The sequence below is a fragment of the Ostreococcus tauri genome (genome assembly GCF_000214015.3).
Source record: "Ostreococcus tauri WGS project CAID00000000 data, contig chromosome 09, whole genome shotgun sequence".
Taxonomy (NCBI): Eukaryota; Viridiplantae; Chlorophyta; class Mamiellophyceae; order Mamiellales; family Bathycoccaceae; genus Ostreococcus; species Ostreococcus tauri.
In genome coordinates this window covers 255,973-277,501 of record NC_014434.2, presented here as the reverse complement: position 1 = coordinate 277,501, position 21,529 = coordinate 255,973, and the positions used below count along the sequence as shown (strand labels likewise).

The following is a 21,529-nucleotide window of genomic DNA, read 5'->3' as shown; positions in this document are numbered from 1 at the left end:
CGGTGTGATGACGTCGATGACGAATGACGACGGCGACGGGAGCGACGGACGACGCGCTCGGTCCGCGAGCTCGGTCCTGCACTGGACGCGTGATCGAGCGACGGCGGGACGCGGGGCCGGGGCGGACGCGGCGGGACAGCGAGGGGTGTACGCGCGGGGAATCACGCCGAACGCGGCGCGGACGGTGACGGACTTCCCGGACGTGGCGCCGAGAAAGTTCACGAGCGCCGGTGATTTGTTGCTGTGCGTCTCCAGACATCAGCAAGAGCTCGTTGGGTATAGGTTTAAGGGGATGAGCGCGTGCGTGAAGAGGGATGAGAGAGGGGTCGTGGTGGGAGGGGAGGGCGCGAGACGGGCGGCGCGGTCGTTTTGGTCGTATTTCGACGAGGCGTGGACGACGAGATTGAGCGATGGTGAGGACGCGATCGTGAAAGATTTTATGTTGGAGATGCATGATGGGGATTTTATCGTGATGGCGAGCGCGACGCCGCTGGATGGCGCGTCCGTGGCCGCGGGTGGGGCGGTGCGAGAGACGGAGGAGGGCGCGCCGATCGGAACCAGAGCGGGCGGCGGGAGACGAGGGACGGAGACACAAGAGACCTCGAGCGGGATCCAAGGGGCACCGTCGATGCAACGCATCACTTTTCATCTCGTGCGCACCGCCACGGGAGAGAAGCTGGACGCGTTTTCATTTCGAGACGATTTCATGCACCTGCCTCGCAACGGCGCGGTCAGCATGCGAGGCGACACGCTCGCGGTGCTCTCCATGAAGCATCAGCGGGTTGTTTTTCTCAAGGTGCACGCCGAGGGACGATTTGAAGAAGTAAGTTCCATCGGTGAGTACATCACGGAGGGGGATAAGGAGGCGGTGCGCGAGCAAGAATCAGTGGAGCGCGCTTGGGCTGCGTCGCACGAGGAGTCGACAAAAATCATCGAGCGGGCAAATGCACTCCCGAGATCGGGTCGCTCAATGCTCACGGGTCTCACGCAACGGCTGGTGACATTTTTGTATCACGAGGCTCGAGAGTCGTCGAACGTCGACGCGCTCCGACTGCTGCATCGAAATTTTGAGCGATACGTGTCGCTCGTGATGCTTCGCGTGCGAATTTTGGATGCGAATTTGCTCCTGATAAAATTCGGCACGCCAGAGTACGCGTTGGCGCGACGCGGCGACAACGTCATCGGTCCGACGATGTACGCTGTATTTGACATCACGAAGGGCGCCTTTACGCAGACGGCGATGAGCATGAACGCGTCGAACAGCGTGGTAGAAGAGGACTTGAACGCGCCGCCTCGAGGAGAAACGCTCTGGGCGCGCTTCGCCGGGAGCCAAGGCGAGGCGTTGGCTCAGTGCAATACGTGCACATCTAGCATCGAGGAAGAGGATGAGGACGGGCTGAACACCGTGGCGGCGCGTTTATTCCGCGCGCAGGATTATCCACCGCAGTTCAGATCCCTCTCGCCGTACTTTGACAAGAGACTTTTCTCTTACGACGAACGCACCATCACCGCCATCGATAGGCTGCAACCGCACGTTGACTTTGGCGTCAAATTCGTCAGTCAGCGGCGTGGATCGCGGCGTCGAATCAGTTTCAAGCTCATGGTGAACGACACCGTGGCGAACAGTGGGCGAAGCAAGCGCCGCGTGCAGTATGTGTTCCACCCAGTGTATCCCTTCGCGATGTCCATTTCCATCGCATATATGCAGCCGACGCTCGTGAATTTCCACGTTCGATCGGCGCCGGGAGATGAGATGCACGAAGAAATTGTACAGAACCCGTAATAGGTACCGGTACCGGTACCATTTGTGTAATGCAAGTATTTTTTCATTCTTTTGTTACAGTTTGCCTTTAGTTCTCCGACCGGTAAGTGGGATCGTTGTTCACGAAGATATATATCGTGTCGTTTCGCCCTCGGCAAATCTTCAAATCGGTATCGATATAGCTCACAGTCAGACGCGTATAATTACGTTTCTCAGACGACAGCGACATCCCGAGCGCCCCAAACAAGCCGGTGTCCTTGGGAATGTCGAGCTCAACACTCGAATCATCTCTGTACGACATCTTGCCACTAAGACGTCGCATCGGCCAGCCACGGTCGATTTCGAAAGTCGCGGCATCGAGGTTGTAGCGGAAGAAGGCCACCGCATTCTTTTGCCTCAGCGCAGACATGCTCAGCCCTTGCTGTGTACCAAGAATCTGTGGACAGTTGGTGAACGCGCAACTCCAAAGTCCGAGCATCAGCGGGCTCCGGGCGCTCTTCTTCGTCGGATTAGAGGCTTCAAGGATCTTCACCTGACTCATAAGGCGAGACATGGTATCATCATCGCAATCGCGTCCGCCATCGGCGTTGACCAAAAGTGCGAGAAGGCGAGACTTTGCAGCGTCGCGCTCGGCTCGCCGTTGAGGGGTGTCAATGTTGGACACCGACTTCAAGGCCGAAGCGAACACGTCGACTATATTGGTGTTCGACTTCTTTGCATCTTTCGCCGCTTTTGCCGCCGCCTTCTTAAGCGACGTTCGCGCGGTGATCTTATTAGTTTCCGAACGGATGAAGTCACGAGCTGCTTGATCCTCCTCAAATTGTGTCGGTTTCGCGCTCGGTACACTGTTCCCCGACGCCCGCTTCTGTGCTTCGAGCGCCGCTTTTGTAGCTTCAAATTCAATTTGCAGTTTCATCAAGCGTTCGCGTTGCCGTTTCATAGATTCGACATCAGCGAGATTAGTTCGGTCGTCATCAGAGATCTGTTCTTCATCTCCCTCCCTGGAATCTTGCGTGATAGACTCACCGAAGCGCTGCGCGCCTCGAGTGAAAGCTCGAATAAATCCAACAAATTTCTCTTCGGCGACGATTTTGGACATGAGTTCGTCCTCGAGCTCGGCCTCCGCCGCTTGCCTCTCTTCGACAGTGGACTGTCGCTCGAGAAATTTTTTATATTCAACTTTTTCTTTCTCTGACTTCACCTTCTGTCTAGCCCTAGATCTCGCCTCTTTTTCGGCGCGGACTCGAGCTTCGTCGAGCGCCTCCGCTCTGGAGCTCAACCAATCACCGCTAGCTCCAGCGTCAATCATAACGTCCTCACGGGGAGGCGCTTGACTCTCGCCATCCGGCAATCGCCTCGGCTCGAGCACAAACACTTCCACAGCCTTCGCCACGGCGTCTTCGTCGTTCGTCTCTTCCATGACGACGTCAGCCATTGATTTTGTTACAGAACTCGCGTTACCAACGGCGATTCCCAGGCCCGCGTACATGAGCATTTCTTTGTCGTTCTCACCGTCGCCGAGCGCGAGGACATCCGCCAAGTCGATATCCATCACCTCGCACAAGTCGCGAACGGCCGAGCCCTTGCTCGCACCTTTAGGGAGAAACTCCAACATACCGGGAACTGCGACTGTGATGTCGCACACATCCGCGAGGATTGTCTCCGCCTCCGCGCGAAAGCGCGCCACAGCGTCGTCTTCGCCGAAGAGGAGCAGTTTGTTCACTTCAAACTCATCGCTCTTCGCCAATAAATCACCACACTCCAACGGTTCGGGTTCACCGTAATCCAAAACCTTGTCCGTGTACTTATTCCTCGTGGAGCACACGATCTGTTCGCCGCAGAACGCGACGACGACGCTGTCTCGGGTCTTGGCAAAGCGCAAAATATCTTTGACGCCCGCCTTTTCTAGCGTCCTACTCTTCAGCACCATTCCACGACCGTCGCACACGACGAGACCTTGAATGAACAAACCCGGCATCTTTCTATTCTCTTCACCGAGCTCTTCGTACAGCGCCCTAGCCCAGGGCCCGCGCGTCTTCCCCGTCGCCACCACCGTCGGCACCCCGAGCTCCGCCGCGTCTCTCAGCGCCGCCGCCGCGCGCGCGCTCAACTCCTGCCTCGAGTTTAACAGCGTCCCATCCACGTCGGTGACGATCAATCGAATCTCTCTCGATGAATCGCGCCTCTCCACTCGCCCCGACGTCGGCATCGATCGCGTCGTCGTCGCCTCGTCCTCCGCTTCGTCCGCCTCGTCGACGCTTCCACTCGCGTCGTCGCTCTCCAGCGCCCGCGTCGCGCGTTCCACCGCCGCGCGCGCGCGCGATCGCACATCATCGTTCGATGCATCGTCCTCCGACGTCGCGCGCGCCGTCCATCGTCGTCGCGCGCGCGTCGTCGAGGTTGACGTACGCGACACCCGATTTCCAAAATCAAATGTGCGCGTCGCTCTCGCGGGCGTCGTGTGCGACGACGACGCGCGCACGCGCGGACACGGCGCGCACATCGCGCGCATGACGCGATGCACCGATGGGTGGACCCGTGGGTCGATGAGACGCGCGCGAAGTGTGGTGCGCGCAGCGCGCGCGCTCGGTTGAAAGAATACAATTCGCGTTTGTTACACACGGCGTCGCGAAGCGCCTCAGGGGGTCTACTCGGACGTCTCGGTCGTCGCCGCGTCGTCGTTCGGTGTAGATGGTTTCGTTTCGACGAATGCCGCGGTCGACCGCGCGGCGCGCGCTCTGGAGCGGGCGCGGTCGAACTCGCTTCGAAACTTTTCGTTGGACGCGTACAGGAGCGGCCATCGAAGCGCCAAACCGTTGCGTCGTTCGGCGCGGTAGGTCGTCGCATCGAAGCCGTCGACGAATTCCTTGGCGAATGCCACGTAGGCGTACGTCGCACCGAGGGCGATTCCTAGAGCGAGCGCGCTCGGAATCGACCCGAGAGCGCCCAACCGAGCGCCTCGCGCGGCATCCGCTCGAGGAGTCCCGTACGTCGTCACCCGTTCGCTCACGTAATACGTATGGGTCCCACCACCCGGGAGTCGTCGCTCTCCGGACTCTTCTCGTCGCCAATCGTCCCTGGGCGCGACGATGACGCGCTCGCTTCCGCCCGGCGTCCTCCTCCGCGAGCCACCGCCGCCGCGTCCGTCTCGCCCGTCTCGCATCCACCATCCAGTCGCGCGCTCGAACTCTCGCTCCATCGCCCGCTCCATCTCCGCGAACTCCTCGAACGGGTCGCGCGAGCGCCCGATCGCGCGCGACGAGACTCTGCGCGCGCGCGACGACGTGGATGATTCCTCGCTCTGGAAGAATCTTCCAGAGCGTCGAAACTCCCGCCGTTTCGTCGCTCGTTCGCGCGCTTTCGCCGTCCAACGCGCGCCGTTCGACGTGAGAACACGCGATGCATCCGTGCTCGCCATGCCGTCGAGCGACGCACGGCACGGCGCGCACTGACGAGAACAGTCGGCACTGCGCGACGCACCGAATTGCTCATCAATCCTTCGCGACGCCATGGACGCCCTCTCGAGCTCGCTGACGACGATGACGACGCGCGTGTCGGATGCGATGCGATCGACGTCGAGTCAGGGAACCGCCGTGACCGCGTCGAGCGCGATCGGCGACGTGGGAGAGAGCGAGTTACAAAAGATCGCGGCCAAGCGGTCGAATCGGTTCGTCGAGACGTTCGGTCGGCAGTGCGTCGACGCGACGCGAGCGAACGTGCGAGACGCCGAGGAACGGTTGCGGGAGACGGCGCTGAACGCGGCGATCTCGTGCGAGGCGAGCGCGACGAGCGACTTGCCGACGCTGGAGCGGGCGACGAAGGCTATGAGGTGCGAAGACGACGCGCGCGAAGACGACTCGACGACGAAGACGAAGACGACGAGGAGCGACGAGAACGGAAGAAAAGTGGACTGACGGTGGAATGATGCGATGCAGCTCGAGTGCGAAGTTGGCGCTTGAGGAGTACGAGCGACGGCGGAGTTTGCTTCCGAGTTTGAGATACTCGCTGTTGGAGGACTTGTCGGAGAAGAAGTTGGCGTTAGAGAAGAAGATAGAGGCGGCGAACGCGCCGAGGGAGCTGAAGAGGAGACAGGCACTCAAGGATATGATGAGCAAGCCCGCGTGAGATCGCATGCGCGCGTCGCGGCGGTGTATTTAATGTAGAAATGTTGACATGCTTTACAGCGCAAGTACTAATGTGCTTCTAAGTGCCCTTTCTATTTTTCTCCCTCTTGCTGTTCCCCCTACCCATGGCCGCCACGTTCGAGGAGCCTGACTGCGCGGGCAAGCTCGAGCGCTCGGCTTCACACGCGCGCGCGTACGCGACTCCGTCCAACGTCTCCCCGTCGGCGAGGCCAGTGAAGATTTGCACCTGATCCAGGTGCGAGCTAGAGTGTACGGGGAAGAACCATAAAAATATGTTCTCTCCAAACACTTGTTTGAAGTTTTTAAACTTTCCTAAATCGTACTTCCACGGAAGAATCTTCTTTTTCTCGTACATTTCGATGGTCGACATGTTGCTCAGGATGAGATTGCTATGCATCACCAAGAATCCCAACAGCGACGCCGAGAAAGCGACGTTGATTATGAACGTCACGAACACCACAGCTAGCTCCGTCCCCTCCACCGAGTCTACCTTGGCGTCCGGACCCGTGGACCCTCTCGCCTGACTCTGCTCCACATCCTTGAAGAAGTCGATGAAATTCGACAAGAGCAAGATTGCGTCCAAAACTGTCGCGATGAATGTGTACGCCAAGAACTGCAAGAAAAATTTATAATTGTATGCCCCCACACAGTTTGCCACCCACACGCAGTGGTGATCCATCTTCAACACGCACCGCTTGCACACCGAGCAGTGATGCGTACGCCGCGGCTTCCACGCCGAGCACTTCTTACAGAACCGCCTCCTCTTCTCACTATTCGACTTCTTCGCCTCCGCCGCCGCTTCCTCGGGATCCTCCGGGAATGGAGTCCACCCCTTCGGCACTCCACCCGGCTCGGTGAGCACGCACGCAAAGTACGACCACAATAACATGAACACCGCCAGGTGATACGCGACGAGCGCCCACCGCGCGAGCGTCGCCCCCTCACCCTCCCCTCGCGCCTCCGGGAGATACACCACGATCACCGTCGCGTAATACGTCAACGCGACTATGATCAACACCACGATCACCATGACCGACCCCAGGGCGCGACACCCGTCGCACGCGCGGCCGGCGAAGACGTTCCGATCGCCTCCCATGTCTCGAACGGTGCGCTCATCGTACTCACGCTGCGACGTCGTCGCCATCGCGCTCGACCCCGAGTGCGGTTCGCACGCTTCAAACGACGCGTTCGACCCGCGCGCGCGCGCGCGCGTCGACGTCCGCGACGTCCGCGACGCCCTGTAACGTCGCGCGCGCGGCCAACACCATCGCGAGGTCGCGCCCACGGATCGACGTGTGCGTAGGGTTTAGTGGTGTGTAGGGTTTAGGCCACGCACGACCAGGGACGACGGCACACCCGTGTGCGTGCACCCAGAACGCGTCCGCGTGTCCGATGTTTTGGCACACACAATGTATAGCACACCTCGGACGCGGTCGGCACCCGTACTGTACCCGACGATCGACTATGTTCGCGTCCACGCATGACGCACGCCCGCGCTCGGCGCGCGCGCGACGCCCCACGCCTCGACGCGAACGCGACGCCGCGCGCGCGATCGCGGCGATCGCGGGCGTCATGCGCGGCGACGCCTCGTTCGACGCCGCGGTGCGACAGCTCGGTCGAACGATCACGGGAAAGAAACGCGCGGATCCAGGGGCGATGACGTGGGAGGCGCAGTTCGACCAGCTCGGGACGTACGTTCGGAGATTAGGGCTGGATCGACCCTCGGACGCGCTGCGCGTGATTCACGTCGCGGGGACGAAGGGGAAGGGGTCGACGTGCGCGATGGCGGAGCGGTGCCTGCGAGAGGCGGGGACGCGGTGCGGAACGTTTACGTCGCCGCACTTAGTGGACGTCCGGGAACGATTTCGCGTGGATGGGGAACCGGTGAGTCGAGAAGCGTTCGCGCGGGAGTTTTGGTGGATGCACGACGCGTTGGAGGGGAGTTGTGGGGATTTAGGGATGCCGGCGTACTTTCGATTTTTGACGCTGCTGGGATTGAGGATTTTTTCAGAGGCAAAAGTGGAGGCGTGCGTGCTCGAGGTCGGGCTGGGGGGGCGATTGGACGCGACGAACGTGATTCGCAAGCCGGTGGTGTGCGGGATATCGTCGCTAGGGATGGATCACACGGATATTTTGGGGGACACTCTGGAGAAGATTGCGACGGAGAAGGCGGGCATCATGAAGCCGGGCGCGCGCGTGTTCACGTCGCCGCAGAAGCCCGAGGCGATGGCAGCGCTCGAGCGACGCGCGAAAGAGGTAGGGTGTGAGTTAGTGGTTATCAAAAGCCTCGACGATTACAAAGATGGGGAGGAGATCGAGGTGAGCTTGGCTGGGCCGCACCAACGCGAAAACGCGTCGCTCGCCGTCGCGTTGGTTCGCGAGTGGGCAAACGTGACGAAACAACCTTGGGCGACGGAGATGGAGGCGAGTTTCCAACGCAACGAGCTCCCGGCTTTCATGCGCAGAGGTTTGGCGAAGACTGTCTGGCCCGGTCGGTCGCAAGTCATTGATGATCCGGACGAGAAAAATTTGACATTTTTTCTCGACGGCGCGCACACCGTCGAATCGATGCGACACAGCGCAGTGTGGTTCGCTAAGAGTGCCACCCGGGGAGTCGTGAACTCTACAAGCAGTCACGACATCATGATGTTCAACTGCATGGAGGATCGAAAACCGCACGAACTGCTTGAACCGGTCGATAGTGTCTTCTCCGCGTCGAACGTGTCGCTCGAGCAAACCATTTTTACGCCGCCGGACAGTTCGACGGGCGGATTGGATAAGAGCGCGCTCGCAAAAGCGACGCCATGGCAAGAGAAGTGCGCGCGGGAGTGGGACGAGATCAGGGATAGGCGCGCAACGCTCACGTCTCGGGATGCGCCTTCCTCATCGCGAGGCGTTGTGATGCCGAGCATTCAGCAAGCGCTTGGCGCCATCCGCCAGCGCGCTCGCGAAGTGGCCCCGGCGCGCGTCAATGTGCTTGTCACGGGAAGTCTGTATCTTGTCGGGGATGTGCTCAGACATTTGAGGCGCTTGGCGTGATTGAGCGGGCATGGGTTTTGCTTTACGGTAGCGTTAACTAGAAATTTTTTCATGAAAAAAGAGAGAAACGAATTCTACACGGAATAAAAACGAATCAGTAGCGGCCGCTACGTCCACCACCGCCGAAGCCACGATCCCCGCCGCGTCCGCCACGTCCACCGCCACCGCGTCCGCCGCCACCGCGTCCGCCGCCACCGCGTCCGCCGCCACCGCGTCCGCCGCTGCCGCCGCCGCCACCGCCGCCACCGCCACCGCCACCGCCGCCGCCGCCACGCTCAAGCTCGGAGACGATTCGCAAGTGTGATGCGTAGTCTCGCAGACCCATCTTCCCGATCGTCTTCTTCATCAGTCCAGGAAGTTGGTCGCACTGCAACGTCTCCAACGCATAGTTGTTTGCAGCGAAGATCAAGTCCTCCTTGCTCCACCTCATTTTTGAGCTCGAGCCGTTATAGAAGCCTAACCAAGCGCTGTAGGCCTGACTCTTGGTGTCTGGGTTGACTTTACGAATGGCGAGTCGAACAGCCTGGTCCGTCTGAGGATCGACCGAGCTGTCGAGGACTTCGATTGGTAAATCTCGAACGCCGTTCATGAAGAACTTCTCAGCAGGGTCGAGCATTAGCAAACCTTTACCAGTCTTTCCGGCGCGACCGGTGCGCCCGAGACGGTGGATGTACTGTTCTCTGTTTGACGGCACGCCGATTTGGATCACCATGGTCACGTCGGGAAAGTCCATACCGCGAGCAGTGACGTCTGAGGAGAACATGACGGCAGCGCGAGACGCGCGGAACTTGTCCGCAGCCTTTGTACGGACCGCCTGCGATTTCCGACTGTGGATTTCGAAGACGGGTTTACCCATTGCCTCGAAAGTCTCCGACGCGAGCTGCGTCGAACGTGCCGTGGTGAAGAAGACCATAATCTTGTGGTTCTGTTCCTCGGCTTGATGCCTCTCGATGACTTGCGTCATCAGAGTTAAGTGGTCGTGAAACGGGGCCATAATGAGTGACTGCTTCACCTGAAGGTTCGTTGCGGGTGCATCTTCGCCAACACAATCGATGTACTGATGTCCTGGACGCAAAGCGTTGGCCGCGATTTGATGCACCGTTTTGGGAACAGTGGCGGAGAACAGGAGCGTCTGACGTTGGTTCGGCAGGAAAGACAAGATCTTCTCCAGGCTCGGGCGGAAACCCATGTCGAGGAGTTGATCCGCTTCGTCGAGTACCAATACGTCGAGATTCTGGCACGCGCGAGCGAGATCGCCCGATTCGAAATGGTCGATCAAACGACCCGGCGTGGCGATCAAAAATTCCACCGGCTCAGTCTTCAAACGCTTTCGCTCGCTGTTGATGTTCGTCCCTCCGAACACGACTTGGCACTTGAAAGGATGAAACGACAACAGACTTTTCGCCTCTTCGCCGATCTGAGACGCGAGCTCGCGCGTGGGCGAAATCACCAGGCACGACACGTTACCCCTTTGCGGCGCCCCTGCGCGCGCCAGGCGTTCGATAGCCGGCAATAAGAATCCAACAGTCTTCCCGCTCCCGGTTTTCGCCCGCGCGAGGACGTCTAATCCTTGCATGATGTGCGGTAGTGTCGCGTCCTGTACTGAGGTGGCGTGCGTGAACCCCATGACGTCCCGAATCGCCCGAGCCGACGCCTCCGTCAGACCCATGTTTGCAAACGCCGCCGTGCTCGACGGCGCGTTCGACCCTTGCGACTCCACGCGCACCGCTCGCGCGAGCGTCCCCCCGCCCGATTGCGACATCATCAAATTAACCTTCTTCGGCGCCACGGGCGCTCTCCCGCCGCCACCACCGAAATCCAATCTATCGTTGATCCCGCTCGTCCCGCCGAATGAGTCCCCGTCCCGCTGCGGCTTGGGAATCTCTCCCCGTCCCTCGCCTCCGCGTCCCGAGCGGCCTCCGCGCGGGCGTTTCCGTCGACCACCTCCGCGTCCTTGGTCGTCACCCCCGGGCGCGTGCGCGCGCATCGTCAGAGCACGCGTGACGAGTGATTTCACTGAAGAATTAAAAGTGCTCTCGCGCCGCCGGAGCGCTCGCGCGAGGCTGACGCGCTGGACGACGACGGCGAACGTGACGCGCGTCGACGGTGCGACGGCGCGACGGCCACGCGCGCGGGTCCTCGCGGCGACGCGTGAGGGTCCGGCGGGCGCTCGATCGACGCCGTGAGCGCGTGAGAGTGACGAGCGGCGGTGGGGCGCGGCGACGTGTGTCGGGACTCGGTGCGTTGATGCGTTACACAGCGCGCGGGGCTAGTCGGCGTCTTCTCGATCGGTCGTCGCGTCCGGGACGTTGGCGTCCGCGGGGTCGTTCACCGGCGTTTCGGTGTGCACGTTGGCGTCATTTTGCTCCTGCTCGACGGGATCGGCGACGGCAGCGTCCTTGGTCGCGGGCTTTCTCGCGCGCGAGCGTCCAGACTTTTTGCGCAAGTCAGAGGCGAGCTTGCGGAGATTTTGGAAACGCGTCTCCGCCTCGCGCTCAGCCTCATCGATATCGGTGATCTCCCGACGAGCGATCGCGTTGACGACGCGAATGAGGTATTTCGCGGAGTCGGCGTTCGTGATGTCGCTCTTGCCCATCTGTTGCGCGATCGAGGCGGTCTCCTCTCGATACTGCGTCTGGTTGATAGCGTCTTCGGATTTGAGACGCTCGAATTTTTCATTCGCCGTCGTGAGATCCTCGTACGCAGTCCTGACAAGCTTGAGTTGTTCGGGGTCCGCAGCCGCACTCTCTGTAGCCATGGCCTTCTCCACGAGTTCGCTGTGCAGTTTCTTCAAACGTTCAATTTCGAGCTCGGTTTCCTTTCGCTCCGCATACGTCTTCGCGGCCAAGGGTGGGTCCAGGACACCGAGGTCACTCAGCGAAGATCCTGCGTCGATACCGTCAAGCATCTTCTGAAGAGAGTTACGCCGCTCGGTGATGTAGTCGTTCACTCGTTGGCTCGACTCTTGCTTCGTCGCGGCGTGCAGCCGGCGGGCGGTGACGAGGACAACCTCGCTGAAATTTGTCGAAGACTTGGTGGAGGCAGTCGTCGCGGCAGCCGCAGCGTCGCCAGTTCTATCGTCACCCATCTCCCTGTCGTCATCCAATTCGATCATATCGAAACCACTGGGTCGAAGCGTGAGTTTTCCATTCGCAAGAAGCTCGATCGTATCTGTGGAACACCTGATAAAAGCTTCCTTGTGCGCTTCGACGAGCGTCCTCAGGCGTTCGCTTCCTAATTCCCTCACTTGCTGCTCGATGGGGCTGCTGAACTCTTTGATGCGATTCTGACACAGGGACAAGTTCGCAGCCAGAGAGTTCAAGTCTTCTCGCGATTCGAGATCCTTCACACGATCGAGTGCGAACCGCTCAAAGTTCAACAGCGGAGACGTTTTCAAAATCTCCTTCGCATTGAAAAACGCAGCGGCATAGGGAGCCCTGACGAGGTCAACACTCTCGTCCACGCATTTCTCCTCACACTCGAGCTGAGCATACGCTGCTTCGACGTTTTGCTCCCAAGACATGACATTACCTCGCGCCGGGATGGCGAACTCAAACCAAAGGTTGTAAGCCATTTCGAGGAGTGCGTCCCGACTGAGGAACTGCGCGGTAACTTCAGAGGAACCCTCATTGCTGACATCCTTCTGAGCGAGCATCGAAGTCAAAGCGCGTAAAAGCAGACCCAACGAGAAAAACTTGATGTCCTTGCAGTTGAGAGCGATGACTGGCAAACGCGTCTTCGCCGTCGATTTGTAATCTGAAATGTAGGACGAAGCGGCGGCGAGTGTCTGCACGTCTTCAATCGTGTAGAGCATGGAGAGATATAGTCGCAAAGCACGTCGGATATTCGAGATGTAACGGCGGCGAGACTCGTTAATGCCGCTTTCGTAAACGATCCCTTCTTCATCTTCGCGATTGCTCTTGATGCGCAAATTGGCATCATCAATCTCAACCATACACACCTTGAAAGTGCCCGTTCTCGGATGTCTGAACAAGGGGTGGAGATATTCCAAAGCCTTTTTGCAATGACCAATATCACCTGGAGACTTTTTCAGGCGTGCCCAAGCGATGCGATAGTTCGCCTTGTGGAATGTTGGATAGTTCTTGTGGACTGCCAACAACGCCTCGACGGCATCTCTGTACGCACCAATCCAGCTATTTTGCATTTGCGCTGGATCGTAAGACATCTTAAGCACGCTGAGGGTGATTGCTTGTGATTCTGGAGTCATTTTCTTCCTTTGCTCTAGAGAGATGGACATCAGCAAGCGTACCCGTATGTTTTGCACTTGGTAACAGGCTTCAATGGAGCCGGGCCTTAACTGCCACGCCTTGTGATGCAGCTTGAGGACGTCTTGCAACGACTCGCCGGACTTCTTAGCAAGTTTGGCCAAGAAATATGGATACGTCCATTGGTCGGGAGTGCACGTCGCCGCTTTGTGGAATGCGTATTTACTCATTTCCATGGACGAAACGAACGCCTCTGATGTCTTATCCAGAGCGAACTCGCGACCATCATAGACCGGCGGAGAGTCTTGAACATGCTCATATGCAGTTTGACCGAGCCTGTCATAAATTTGAGAGCGCACCCACTCCGTTTCCGGATGACCCGCGTAATGGGTCATTATGAGCGCTTCCTCCGCCGCGACCAAAGATCTACGAATCGCCAACTGAACCATCTGCACCGTTGGCATCATGTTGGAGTTGCGGTAGCGCAAAACCGGCACAATTTTTGCAGCGTCGTTCAAAACAATATCCTTCACGTTATCCAGGTGATCTGCCAAAGCGATCCAGCTTTGTGGGCTAGTCGGATTGTATTCGATGTCTAGCTTGCACATTCGTGTGACTTCGGCGCTCTGGTCAGGCGCTGATAAGGATTCAGTCTCATCAGCCACCTGTGACGAGGCCTTTGAGGCTCTCTTAGCCATAAAGTTGCTCACTCCCCACGGGGTCACACTTTCAAGCAACATGTATAGATCTTGATAATCTGTCGCTTCGTCTTCTAGAGCCACCTCGAGGGACCACAGATCGACTTCGGCGCAAAATTGGAACAAAGTCTTGTACACGTCGGCAAACGAAGAAATCTTTGCTTCCGCAGATTTTATCGCCGTGGCCTCTCTCGGACTTTCAGTGGCGATTGGCGACTGCAACACACCATCCTTCGTCGGCGTCGAGTTCGTACGTGTGCTCGCAATGACTCGATCTGCAGTCGGTTGTGAAATGAGCGCTCGAGCGAGCTGTCTATCCTCCTCTGTGATCACGCCAACGTTTCCTGATGAGACGCTCGCGGCCAAGTACCGCTCCACCTGTATACCTTGATGCGTCCTGGGAGGTTCTTGAATTTTCTCACGAATCGCGGTGAGAACGGTCTTGATCTGCTTGCTGTATCCTGTTTCAGGATCTTTGTTAGCGATTGCGTACGGTTGTATCGCCAACCAAAGATCTGCCGCATCTCGCTCGCTTGTGATCTTCAACATGGAGTCGCACGCTCCACCTTCATCGCGACAGCGTCTCGTGGGCCCTTCCAACTCGAATCCATAAAGGCAATAACAGAGCTGTATGATAAGTTTATCGAGCCTGATCAACATTTTACGATCAGCCTTGTCTTGCGGCGTGCGATCCTCACCCTCAACACTCGAAACTTTGCTACGCTGACGACGCACCCGCCGACGCGACTCACCATCGGCATCATCATCCTGACCGACGCCATCCGAATGGCTTCCCACGCGCTTCATGACATTCACTTTCGTTTTACGCTGGTTTGATGGCTCGTTTGCGTGTCGTTGATCGCGCGCCTTGGTAATGCGATTTCTACACTTGGCCAAATGAACCAAAGAAGATCTAAGGAAGACTCCCTTACGAGCCTCACCGCAACAGCATCGACAGTCAGCGAGACGTTCGTGAAGCTTTTCATGCAACTCAATCACTTCGGCGTCTTTCGCCTTCGAGGCGTACTGAACTGAGGCGATCAAGAGCGCCGACGCCTCCATACTCGCAGCAGCGATACGAGATGGTTTATTCTTCTTCAGAATAGATGGCTCAGCTGCGAGCTCGGTGTAGTGCGCCTCGAAGAGTAATGCCGCTAGGCTTTGCAGCCCGAGTGACTCCGCGGTATCCAATGCCAGTTTTGAGAACTTTGGGGTCGTGCTTGCCGATTCTATCGCCTCCGCCATCAATCGGATCATCGTGTGATCTTTCGTCAAATCGTACACCATCTTGAGCGCCTTAAGTTCAATGACCACACACGAGCTTCCCTCTTTCTTTGCGGCCGCTGCGAGCACCTTGAGAGCGTCTTGCTTTTCTGACTGCGTCAATGACAAATCTTCCGAGGTTTCTGCGGATTCGTCTTCGTCATCGGGCACGAGTAATGGCGTCAAGGACGAAACTATTTCTGCCGTCTGACCCTTGGCAAACCTCGAAGCTGCGCCAGTGACGACTTCTTTGACTTTCATCGCATCCATCGCCGCGCGCAATGATTGCTTGCTGAAACGCACAGGCGCCGCGTCGTCGATCGCTTTGGGTGGCTTTGGAAGTTCTGATTCATCAGGTGCAAAGTTCTGTGCCTGATCTAGGTAATACTTGCTCACGCTTGGCTCTTCGCCATCAAGATCCGCAAGTTTGTGTCGTAAGAACAAGCTTTCGGCATGGAAGTCATGAGATAAGTCCTTCTCCATCTCTATCGCCGATTTTTCCAACGCTTTCACCGCCATGTTGCGAAAGAACGTACGATTGGGTTGCCCGAGCGCACAAGATCGGGCGGCTAAAATACAAGTGTCCGCGAGGCACAGAAGTACTCGAGCCTTGGACGAAAGTTCATCACCTGGACCCGCGCCATAGATGCGATAAAGTGTGAGTATTGCCCACGGGTCGGGTGCACAATCATCCTCCGCATCCGGACGCCAACGTGCAGCAGTCGTGGAAAGGAATCGCCAAGCCACATGCGCGGCGCCACCGTTCGCGCCATCGATACCGCTGATGAAAGACAGAACTCTTTGAGATGTTTTCTTCTCTCGTTCCAGCGCAGCCTTCTTTGCTGCAGCCTCCTTTTGCTCTTTTTGATGTTTCTTTTTCAAGCTGAGCGCGCGATCCGCCGCTGCGGCGACATCGGTCGTCGCCTTCTTCACTGCCGCAACGACAGGATCTTCAGCTCCAATGAGCTTTAACAAGGCGTGACTTACATTGACTTCTGGTTTCCACTTCCTGGCCTCAGCGGCGCGTTTTCGCTCTTCAAGTTCGACAGCTCTCTGAGCCGCCTCCTGCTCTGCAATTATTCTAGCTTTCTCTTCTTCGATCGCCTTCTTCGCGTCCAAATCTTCCTGGCGCCTTGACTTTCTGCTTGGAGCGATGTTTGATTTTGTCACCCTTTTCGTCATGGGCGTCGACGATCCCGGCTTCTCAGATTGACTCGCGGGCAGTTCACGAGTAACTTGCGACGGCGTCGGTTCGACGGCGTCATCAGTCGTAACAACGTCTATTTCCATGACTTCCGCCTGGTCCATGCTTTGAATAGGCACCCGAATCGGAGATGCCGGGGCAGGAGTTTGTTCAAACACGAAACGAATCTTCCGACCCATCACGTCACGAGGAATCTCCACATTTTGAACCGATTTCATGTACGCGGCGACCGATGAAGTCAGAACGCCGTCTTCATTTTCATCGTCGTCGTCAACGCCAGACGGAGAAGCCGTCGTCTCCTTTGACTGCGCTGGCGTAGGCGGAGTGGTGTTGGTGTCCATTCTCTGCGGCGTCTCCCCTCCCATCGCTCCCGCACCCTCGTTTTCGGTCGTCTTAGTACCCTTGTCCGCGTCCTTCAACTCCAGTGACTCGAGACCACCGAGCCTAGCGAGGACGGCGGCAATGATACCCCACGTCTTCTCCACCTCTACGCCGAATCGAATAGCCACCTCGTCCTGGTCCGTCATCAAAGGCGCCGCAGCTTCTCGAGCCGCCTTCATCGCCCTCGTCGGTTCTAGCGTCTCCGGCGCCCGCTTCATCGCCCTCGCTCTCGCGTTCGCCGGATCGATCGCCGCGATCGCCCCAGCGATCGCCCTCGCACTCTCGAAATCACCCGCCGTCAGGCACAGCTCGCTCAAATCCTCCAAAAACAGCTGGTTCCTCGGACTCAGCGACGTCGCCCGCTCGTACGCCATCCTTCCGACCCCGAGCTCACCCTTCGCGCACGCCAACCGACCCAACCGGCCCCATAATGCTGCCTCACCGTCGTCCATCTCCACCGCGCGTGCGTAACATCTCAAAGCCTCCGCGCCGTCCTCGGCGCTCGCCGCTCGCCGCTCGAGCAACTTTCCAAGATTCTTCAGCGCTAAAAACTTCACCCGAAGCGTGCGCGACGACGCATCCTCGCGGTTCAGCAGGGCGTTCGACAACACCTTTCGCAGGCCATCGATCGCGTCGTCGAGCGAGCCATCGGCGGCGAGTCTAAGAGCGGATTCGTACGAGCTCGCGAGTCTGGACTCCTCGGCTTCTTGCGTACGCTTCGCCTTGCGCTCGGCGTCGGCGTCGGCGAGCGCGGGGGCGTCGTTGAGACACGCCCAATCCATCGTCGTCGATTCACGTGCGGTTCGGTGACGACGCGATGGCGTGTGCGTACGAGGAGTGGTCAAGATGTGTTTTTGGACGCTTTTGTTCAAGTTTGAAATTTTCAACCTGTGTTACTGCGGCGCGACGATGATAATATGATCACAACGATCGTTTCTAGGGTGTCGGGAGGTTTTTTGCGAAGGATTCGAGCTCGGTGAAATGCGAGGCAAACCAGTCGCGATCGCGCGCGATTGTTTCGCGGTTGTAGGCTGGGAGATCCGGATTTCCCGAGCGGCCTTTTCCTCGACCCGCGGGCTTGTATTGGACGAAATCGCAAAATTCGAGGTCTAAGACCTCGAGAAGGATCTGAATCTGCGGGCGATGCTCCTGCGCGCGTGATTTCGATATTGGTCTCGAGTATGGACACTTGATCTCGACGACGCGACCGGCTGGATGGACGCCATCTGGCGAGGCGCCAAGCCAATAATATTTATCGTGACGCACGAGTCCGAACTCGTGACACTTCGTGCCGTGCACCTTCTCGTAGTGAGCCAACGCCTCGGCCTCAAACTCGTTGCCGTGACGTATCGCCGCGGGCGTCCCAGACCCTCGTGAGCCTTTACGTTTTGATTTCCTTGACTCAGACGTTCCAGCGATTTCTCCGCGCTCGCGCGTGGGTTCTAATTCCTTCGCTAGATCTGATGTCTCAAGATCGATTCGCGCCATGCGCTCCTCCGCCACGATTCGTCGTTTCTGTTCTAGCACCTTTTCCGCACCGTCGGCGTTGTACGCCCTCAAAATCTTACCGCAATCGCTCGCTGTGACGCACGAAGCTCTGGCGTACCGCCACGCCTCCGTCCTCTGCATCGGCCATCCCTCGGCATCTTGGCGAAACAAAAGCTCGGCCACGCGCTGGCACGTTTCCTCCGTCGCGGGAACCTCCGAGTCTTCCTCGCCGTTCGCCCCGTTCTCGTTCGCGAGCGACTCTGCGCCCGCCGGCGACCTCGCTTGCTCGAGGTCCACGCCTTTCCTCTTCAACCGCTCCTCGAGCGGCCGTCGTCGCTTCTTATCCGGATCCGGCTCGCGGCGCCTCTTCGACCGTTTGCTCGCGTTCGGTGCCGCGTTCAGGACGACGACGTCACCGCGACGGTTCGTGCCCGCGAGCGCCGCGACGGTTCGCTTCGCCCGGCGGCGCGACGCAAAAACTCCTCTTCGCGACGCGCACGGCGGGGCGCGGTGGGGCGAGACCGTCGACGACGACGCGAACGTGAGCGCGCTTCGCATCGAGTGATCGAATGAGGTCGACGCGATCGAGGCGTCGATGCGATCGAGGCTCGGAGTGACGACGTTTTCGAGACGGTTGGCGTTTCGGTGGATTGGACGCGCAAAGAAGGCGCACTTGTCGACGCGCCGACGCGAGCGAGGGCGAAGAGACGAGCGACGAGCGCGCGCGGTAAAATTTTTATTTCGTGGACATGGGTCGACGGTGGCTGTTCGGCGCGGCGTGCGTCGCGGGTGCGGTGGTCGCGGCGACGGCGCGAGAGACGCCGGGCGTGAAGCTGCTCAACGCGAACTACGCGAACGATGACGCCGGCGGAATCGCGACGGTCGCGCGCCGAAAGTTGCTCCAGAGTGAGACACCCATCTTGGATTGGTTGATTTCTCGTCAGCCAGGGCGAACGACGTCGACGCCCATCTTGGATTGGTTGACGCGCGTCTCGAGCTCGTCGGACGAATCCAGAGCAACGCCCGTGCTCGATTGGTTCAACGCGCGTTCGTCCGGTGATGCGCCGACGCCCTTCTTGGATTGGATGCTCGCTCGGCAATCTAATGGCGATACAGGGACTCCCGCATTAGACATGATTCTCGACTTTTTCATCGACACGAGCGATACTCTGTTTGGCTCGACGCTCACTTGGTCTCAGCGCGTCACAAACAGAGTGTCCACCTTCTTCTTCTCCGAGCTCCTTCGGTTCGACTTGACACCCACGGAGGAACGGCAAGCAGCGAATGAAAATCGCCAAGCATTGGAGTCTACTACTTGGAATTCAACGTTTTCTAGAGATTTATTCAATTTCGTCGAGGGTGCGACCGATGCGCAGACTTTCGGTTTTGAACATCTGAACATGACCAAATTCATCGAGAACGATGTATGCGGATCCGACTTCTTGCGAGGTGATCTCAATTCTACGATCTTGGACGATGCGTATTGGCAAGCATCTTCGTTCTCATCCGCGAACATCCCTAAGGGATGCTACACTGGTTGCATCATTGGATCTGGATCCTACGAAGCCTTAGCGCGAGCGTACGGAGTTCGTCGAACGTTCAACCTGAACTCCTGGAAAGGAAAGTGTTTCGACGAAATCGATCCGTCGAGCGTGACGAATTTGATTCAGCTCAACTACGGCAATCTCATGGAGAGAATTTTCCCGAGGCTCGAGACCCCGATCGAGTTGTATCCCGGTCGAGCCGAAGTCGCAGACAGCACGTTTCAAGAAGGACAAGATTCCATCGTCGTCGATTACTCTACGTTCGATCACGACTTCACGTACTTTCGCGATGAACTTCGTCCCATCTACACCAATGTCTACCTCGGAAAGATGTACGCGATGCCTGGAATGAGCATGTTTGGTGGCGTCTTCTCCGTTCCGCTGGGCGCTCAGCCGGTCTTCACGGTGAACTTCATCCTCGTCGGCAACGGACAAACGACGCCGCCGCTCGTTCTCGTTGACTGATTCGGGCGACCGTGGGATGATTTCATTTACGTTTACGAGCGTTGGCGAGTTCACGATGTTCACTTTTAATATTACGCACTTCTACGCTGTCACCCGCTCAGTTTCCTTGGCGCTGCCAACGAAATCAAAGAGCGTCTCGCACAGGAAATCAGGTTGTTCTAGATGCGCGACGTGCCCGCAATTCTCCACCCACACCATCCGCGCGTTTGGGAGTTCCGACATGAACTTATCTGCGTAGCTAGGCTCTAGAATATTGTCGTCGCGTCCCCACACGACGAGCGTCTCCACGGGAACCTTTGGGATGGAGTTGCGAACTTTGAAACCGCCGGATTTCATGAACGACAGCGTCGCATCGCACCATTGCGGCGCAAATGTGTGCAATCGACCGACACGTAGCGCGTCATCCGTGGCGTACGTCGCCTTATCGTAATACGCCAACTGATTCGCGGCGCTTCGCAGCGGCACCGTTCGCAACACATTTACGCCAACCTTTGCGATTGGACGAGGTAGCGCCCCCATCGGCCCCAGCCCCTCGATGAACCCCTGCGCGTCGATCAAAACCAACTTCTCCACCGCCTCGGGATGATTCGTCGCGAAATCGATCGCAGCCGCCCCTCCCAGAGACGCCCCGCACAGCACCATCGGCCGTTTCACGTTTTCCTTCCAAAACGCGTACAAGTGCGCCCGCTTCGCCTCCGGGGAATAATCGCCCACGCCGCCGTCCCCGGCGTCCGTGAACCCCCACCCCAACAAATCGATCGCCCACGTCTCCGCCCGCGTCGCCAATTTCGGCAACAATCGTCGATACTCCAAACACGACGAGTCGAACCCGTGCAGGAGCACGAACGGCGGCGCGCTCGAACCATCCGGCCCTTCATCACGCACGCACGACGTCTCGATCGCCACCGCGCGTCCCGGAACGCGCACCGTCACCATCTCGCACCGCTTCGCCATCTCGATCGCCGCCGGTTCCGTGAGCTCGCGCACCTCGGGCGGGAAAAAGCTCGGGAAATCATCACCCCTCGCGCGCACCCGACCGTCTCCGCGTCGCCCCGCGCGCGCGCGCCGTCCCGCGCGACGCGCGACGCCCCCACCGAGCGAACGCACCCGCGCAAGCGCGTCGTTCGCGATCACCATCGCGCGCGTCGTCCTCCGCGGCGCCCGACGTCGAGGTCCCCGGGCGAAAGCGAAAACATCAATCCAATCAAAATCATCAATCCACATCCAACCACTCACACTCATCGAGCGATCGACGTGAAAAAATCGTTCTCCGCATCCGAGCTCCGCAATCGCGAGTCCCTTCACGTCACCGGT

The 21,529-nt window shown here is 58.4% G+C and overlaps 11 protein-coding genes across 11 annotated transcripts; 4 read left to right on the top strand and 7 right to left on the bottom strand.

The window, feature by feature from the left end:
* Nucleotides 1–16: 16 nt before the first annotated feature.
* OT_ostta09g01840 (De-etiolated protein 1, Det1) lies at nucleotides 17–1,783 on the top strand (the record flags this gene model as incomplete). The annotated part of the gene is made up of 1 exon (XM_003081122.2): nucleotides 17–1,783. One exon carries the CDS (start codon nucleotides 17–19, stop codon nucleotides 1,781–1,783), a length of 1,767 nt encoding a protein of 588 aa, XP_003081170.2.
* A 67-nt stretch (nucleotides 1,784–1,850) lies between these two features.
* On the bottom strand, nucleotides 1,851–3,971 carry OT_ostta09g01830 (Cation-transporting P-type ATPase; the record flags this gene model as incomplete). Its single annotated transcript, XM_003081121.2, has 1 exon — nucleotides 1,851–3,971. The coding sequence occupies one exon, from the start codon at nucleotides 3,969–3,971 to the stop codon at nucleotides 1,851–1,853; it is 2,121 nt and encodes a 706-aa protein (XP_003081169.2).
* A 438-nt stretch (nucleotides 3,972–4,409) lies between these two features.
* Nucleotides 4,410–5,180, bottom strand: OT_ostta09g01820 (unnamed product; the record flags this gene model as incomplete). The annotated part of the gene is made up of 1 exon (XM_022983331.1): nucleotides 4,410–5,180. The coding sequence occupies one exon, from the start codon at nucleotides 5,178–5,180 to the stop codon at nucleotides 4,410–4,412; it is 771 nt and encodes a 256-aa protein (XP_022839606.1).
* Nucleotides 5,181–5,271: 91 nt separating this feature from the next.
* On the top strand, nucleotides 5,272–5,887 carry OT_ostta09g01810 (unnamed product; the record flags this gene model as incomplete). Its single annotated transcript, XM_022983330.1, has 2 exons — nucleotides 5,272–5,591; nucleotides 5,698–5,887. 2 exons carry the CDS (start codon nucleotides 5,272–5,274, stop codon nucleotides 5,885–5,887), a joined length of 510 nt encoding a protein of 169 aa, XP_022839605.1.
* A 78-nt stretch (nucleotides 5,888–5,965) lies between these two features.
* Nucleotides 5,966–7,051, bottom strand: OT_ostta09g01800 (Zinc finger, DHHC-type, palmitoyltransferase; the record flags this gene model as incomplete). Its single annotated transcript, XM_022983329.1, has 1 exon — nucleotides 5,966–7,051. The coding sequence occupies one exon, from the start codon at nucleotides 7,049–7,051 to the stop codon at nucleotides 5,966–5,968; it is 1,086 nt and encodes a 361-aa protein (XP_022839604.1).
* A 428-nt stretch (nucleotides 7,052–7,479) lies between these two features.
* OT_ostta09g01790 (Folylpolyglutamate synthetase) lies at nucleotides 7,480–8,946 on the top strand (the record flags this gene model as incomplete). The annotated part of the gene is made up of 1 exon (XM_003081117.1): nucleotides 7,480–8,946. One exon carries the CDS (start codon nucleotides 7,480–7,482, stop codon nucleotides 8,944–8,946), a length of 1,467 nt encoding a protein of 488 aa, XP_003081165.1.
* A 94-nt stretch (nucleotides 8,947–9,040) lies between these two features.
* Nucleotides 9,041–10,933, bottom strand: OT_ostta09g01780 (Helicase, C-terminal; the record flags this gene model as incomplete). Its single annotated transcript, XM_022983328.1, has 1 exon — nucleotides 9,041–10,933. The coding sequence occupies one exon, from the start codon at nucleotides 10,931–10,933 to the stop codon at nucleotides 9,041–9,043; it is 1,893 nt and encodes a 630-aa protein (XP_022839603.1).
* Nucleotides 10,934–11,215: 282 nt separating this feature from the next.
* OT_ostta09g01770 (Tetratricopeptide repeat-containing domain) lies at nucleotides 11,216–17,500 on the bottom strand (the record flags this gene model as incomplete). Its single annotated transcript, XM_022983327.1, has 1 exon — nucleotides 11,216–17,500. The coding sequence occupies one exon, from the start codon at nucleotides 17,498–17,500 to the stop codon at nucleotides 11,216–11,218; it is 6,285 nt and encodes a 2,094-aa protein (XP_022839602.1).
* A 154-nt stretch (nucleotides 17,501–17,654) lies between these two features.
* On the bottom strand, nucleotides 17,655–18,764 carry OT_ostta09g01760 (Restriction endonuclease type II-like; the record flags this gene model as incomplete). The annotated part of the gene is made up of 1 exon (XM_003081115.1): nucleotides 17,655–18,764. The coding sequence occupies one exon, from the start codon at nucleotides 18,762–18,764 to the stop codon at nucleotides 17,655–17,657; it is 1,110 nt and encodes a 369-aa protein (XP_003081163.1).
* Nucleotides 18,765–18,955: 191 nt separating this feature from the next.
* Nucleotides 18,956–20,215, top strand: OT_ostta09g01750 (unnamed product; the record flags this gene model as incomplete). The annotated part of the gene is made up of 1 exon (XM_003081114.2): nucleotides 18,956–20,215. One exon carries the CDS (start codon nucleotides 18,956–18,958, stop codon nucleotides 20,213–20,215), a length of 1,260 nt encoding a protein of 419 aa, XP_003081162.2.
* An 81-nt stretch (nucleotides 20,216–20,296) lies between these two features.
* Nucleotides 20,297–21,352, bottom strand: OT_ostta09g01740 (Alpha/beta hydrolase fold-1; the record flags this gene model as incomplete). Its single annotated transcript, XM_003081113.1, has 1 exon — nucleotides 20,297–21,352. One exon carries the CDS (start codon nucleotides 21,350–21,352, stop codon nucleotides 20,297–20,299), a length of 1,056 nt encoding a protein of 351 aa, XP_003081161.1.
* Nucleotides 21,353–21,529: the final 177 nt, after the last annotated feature.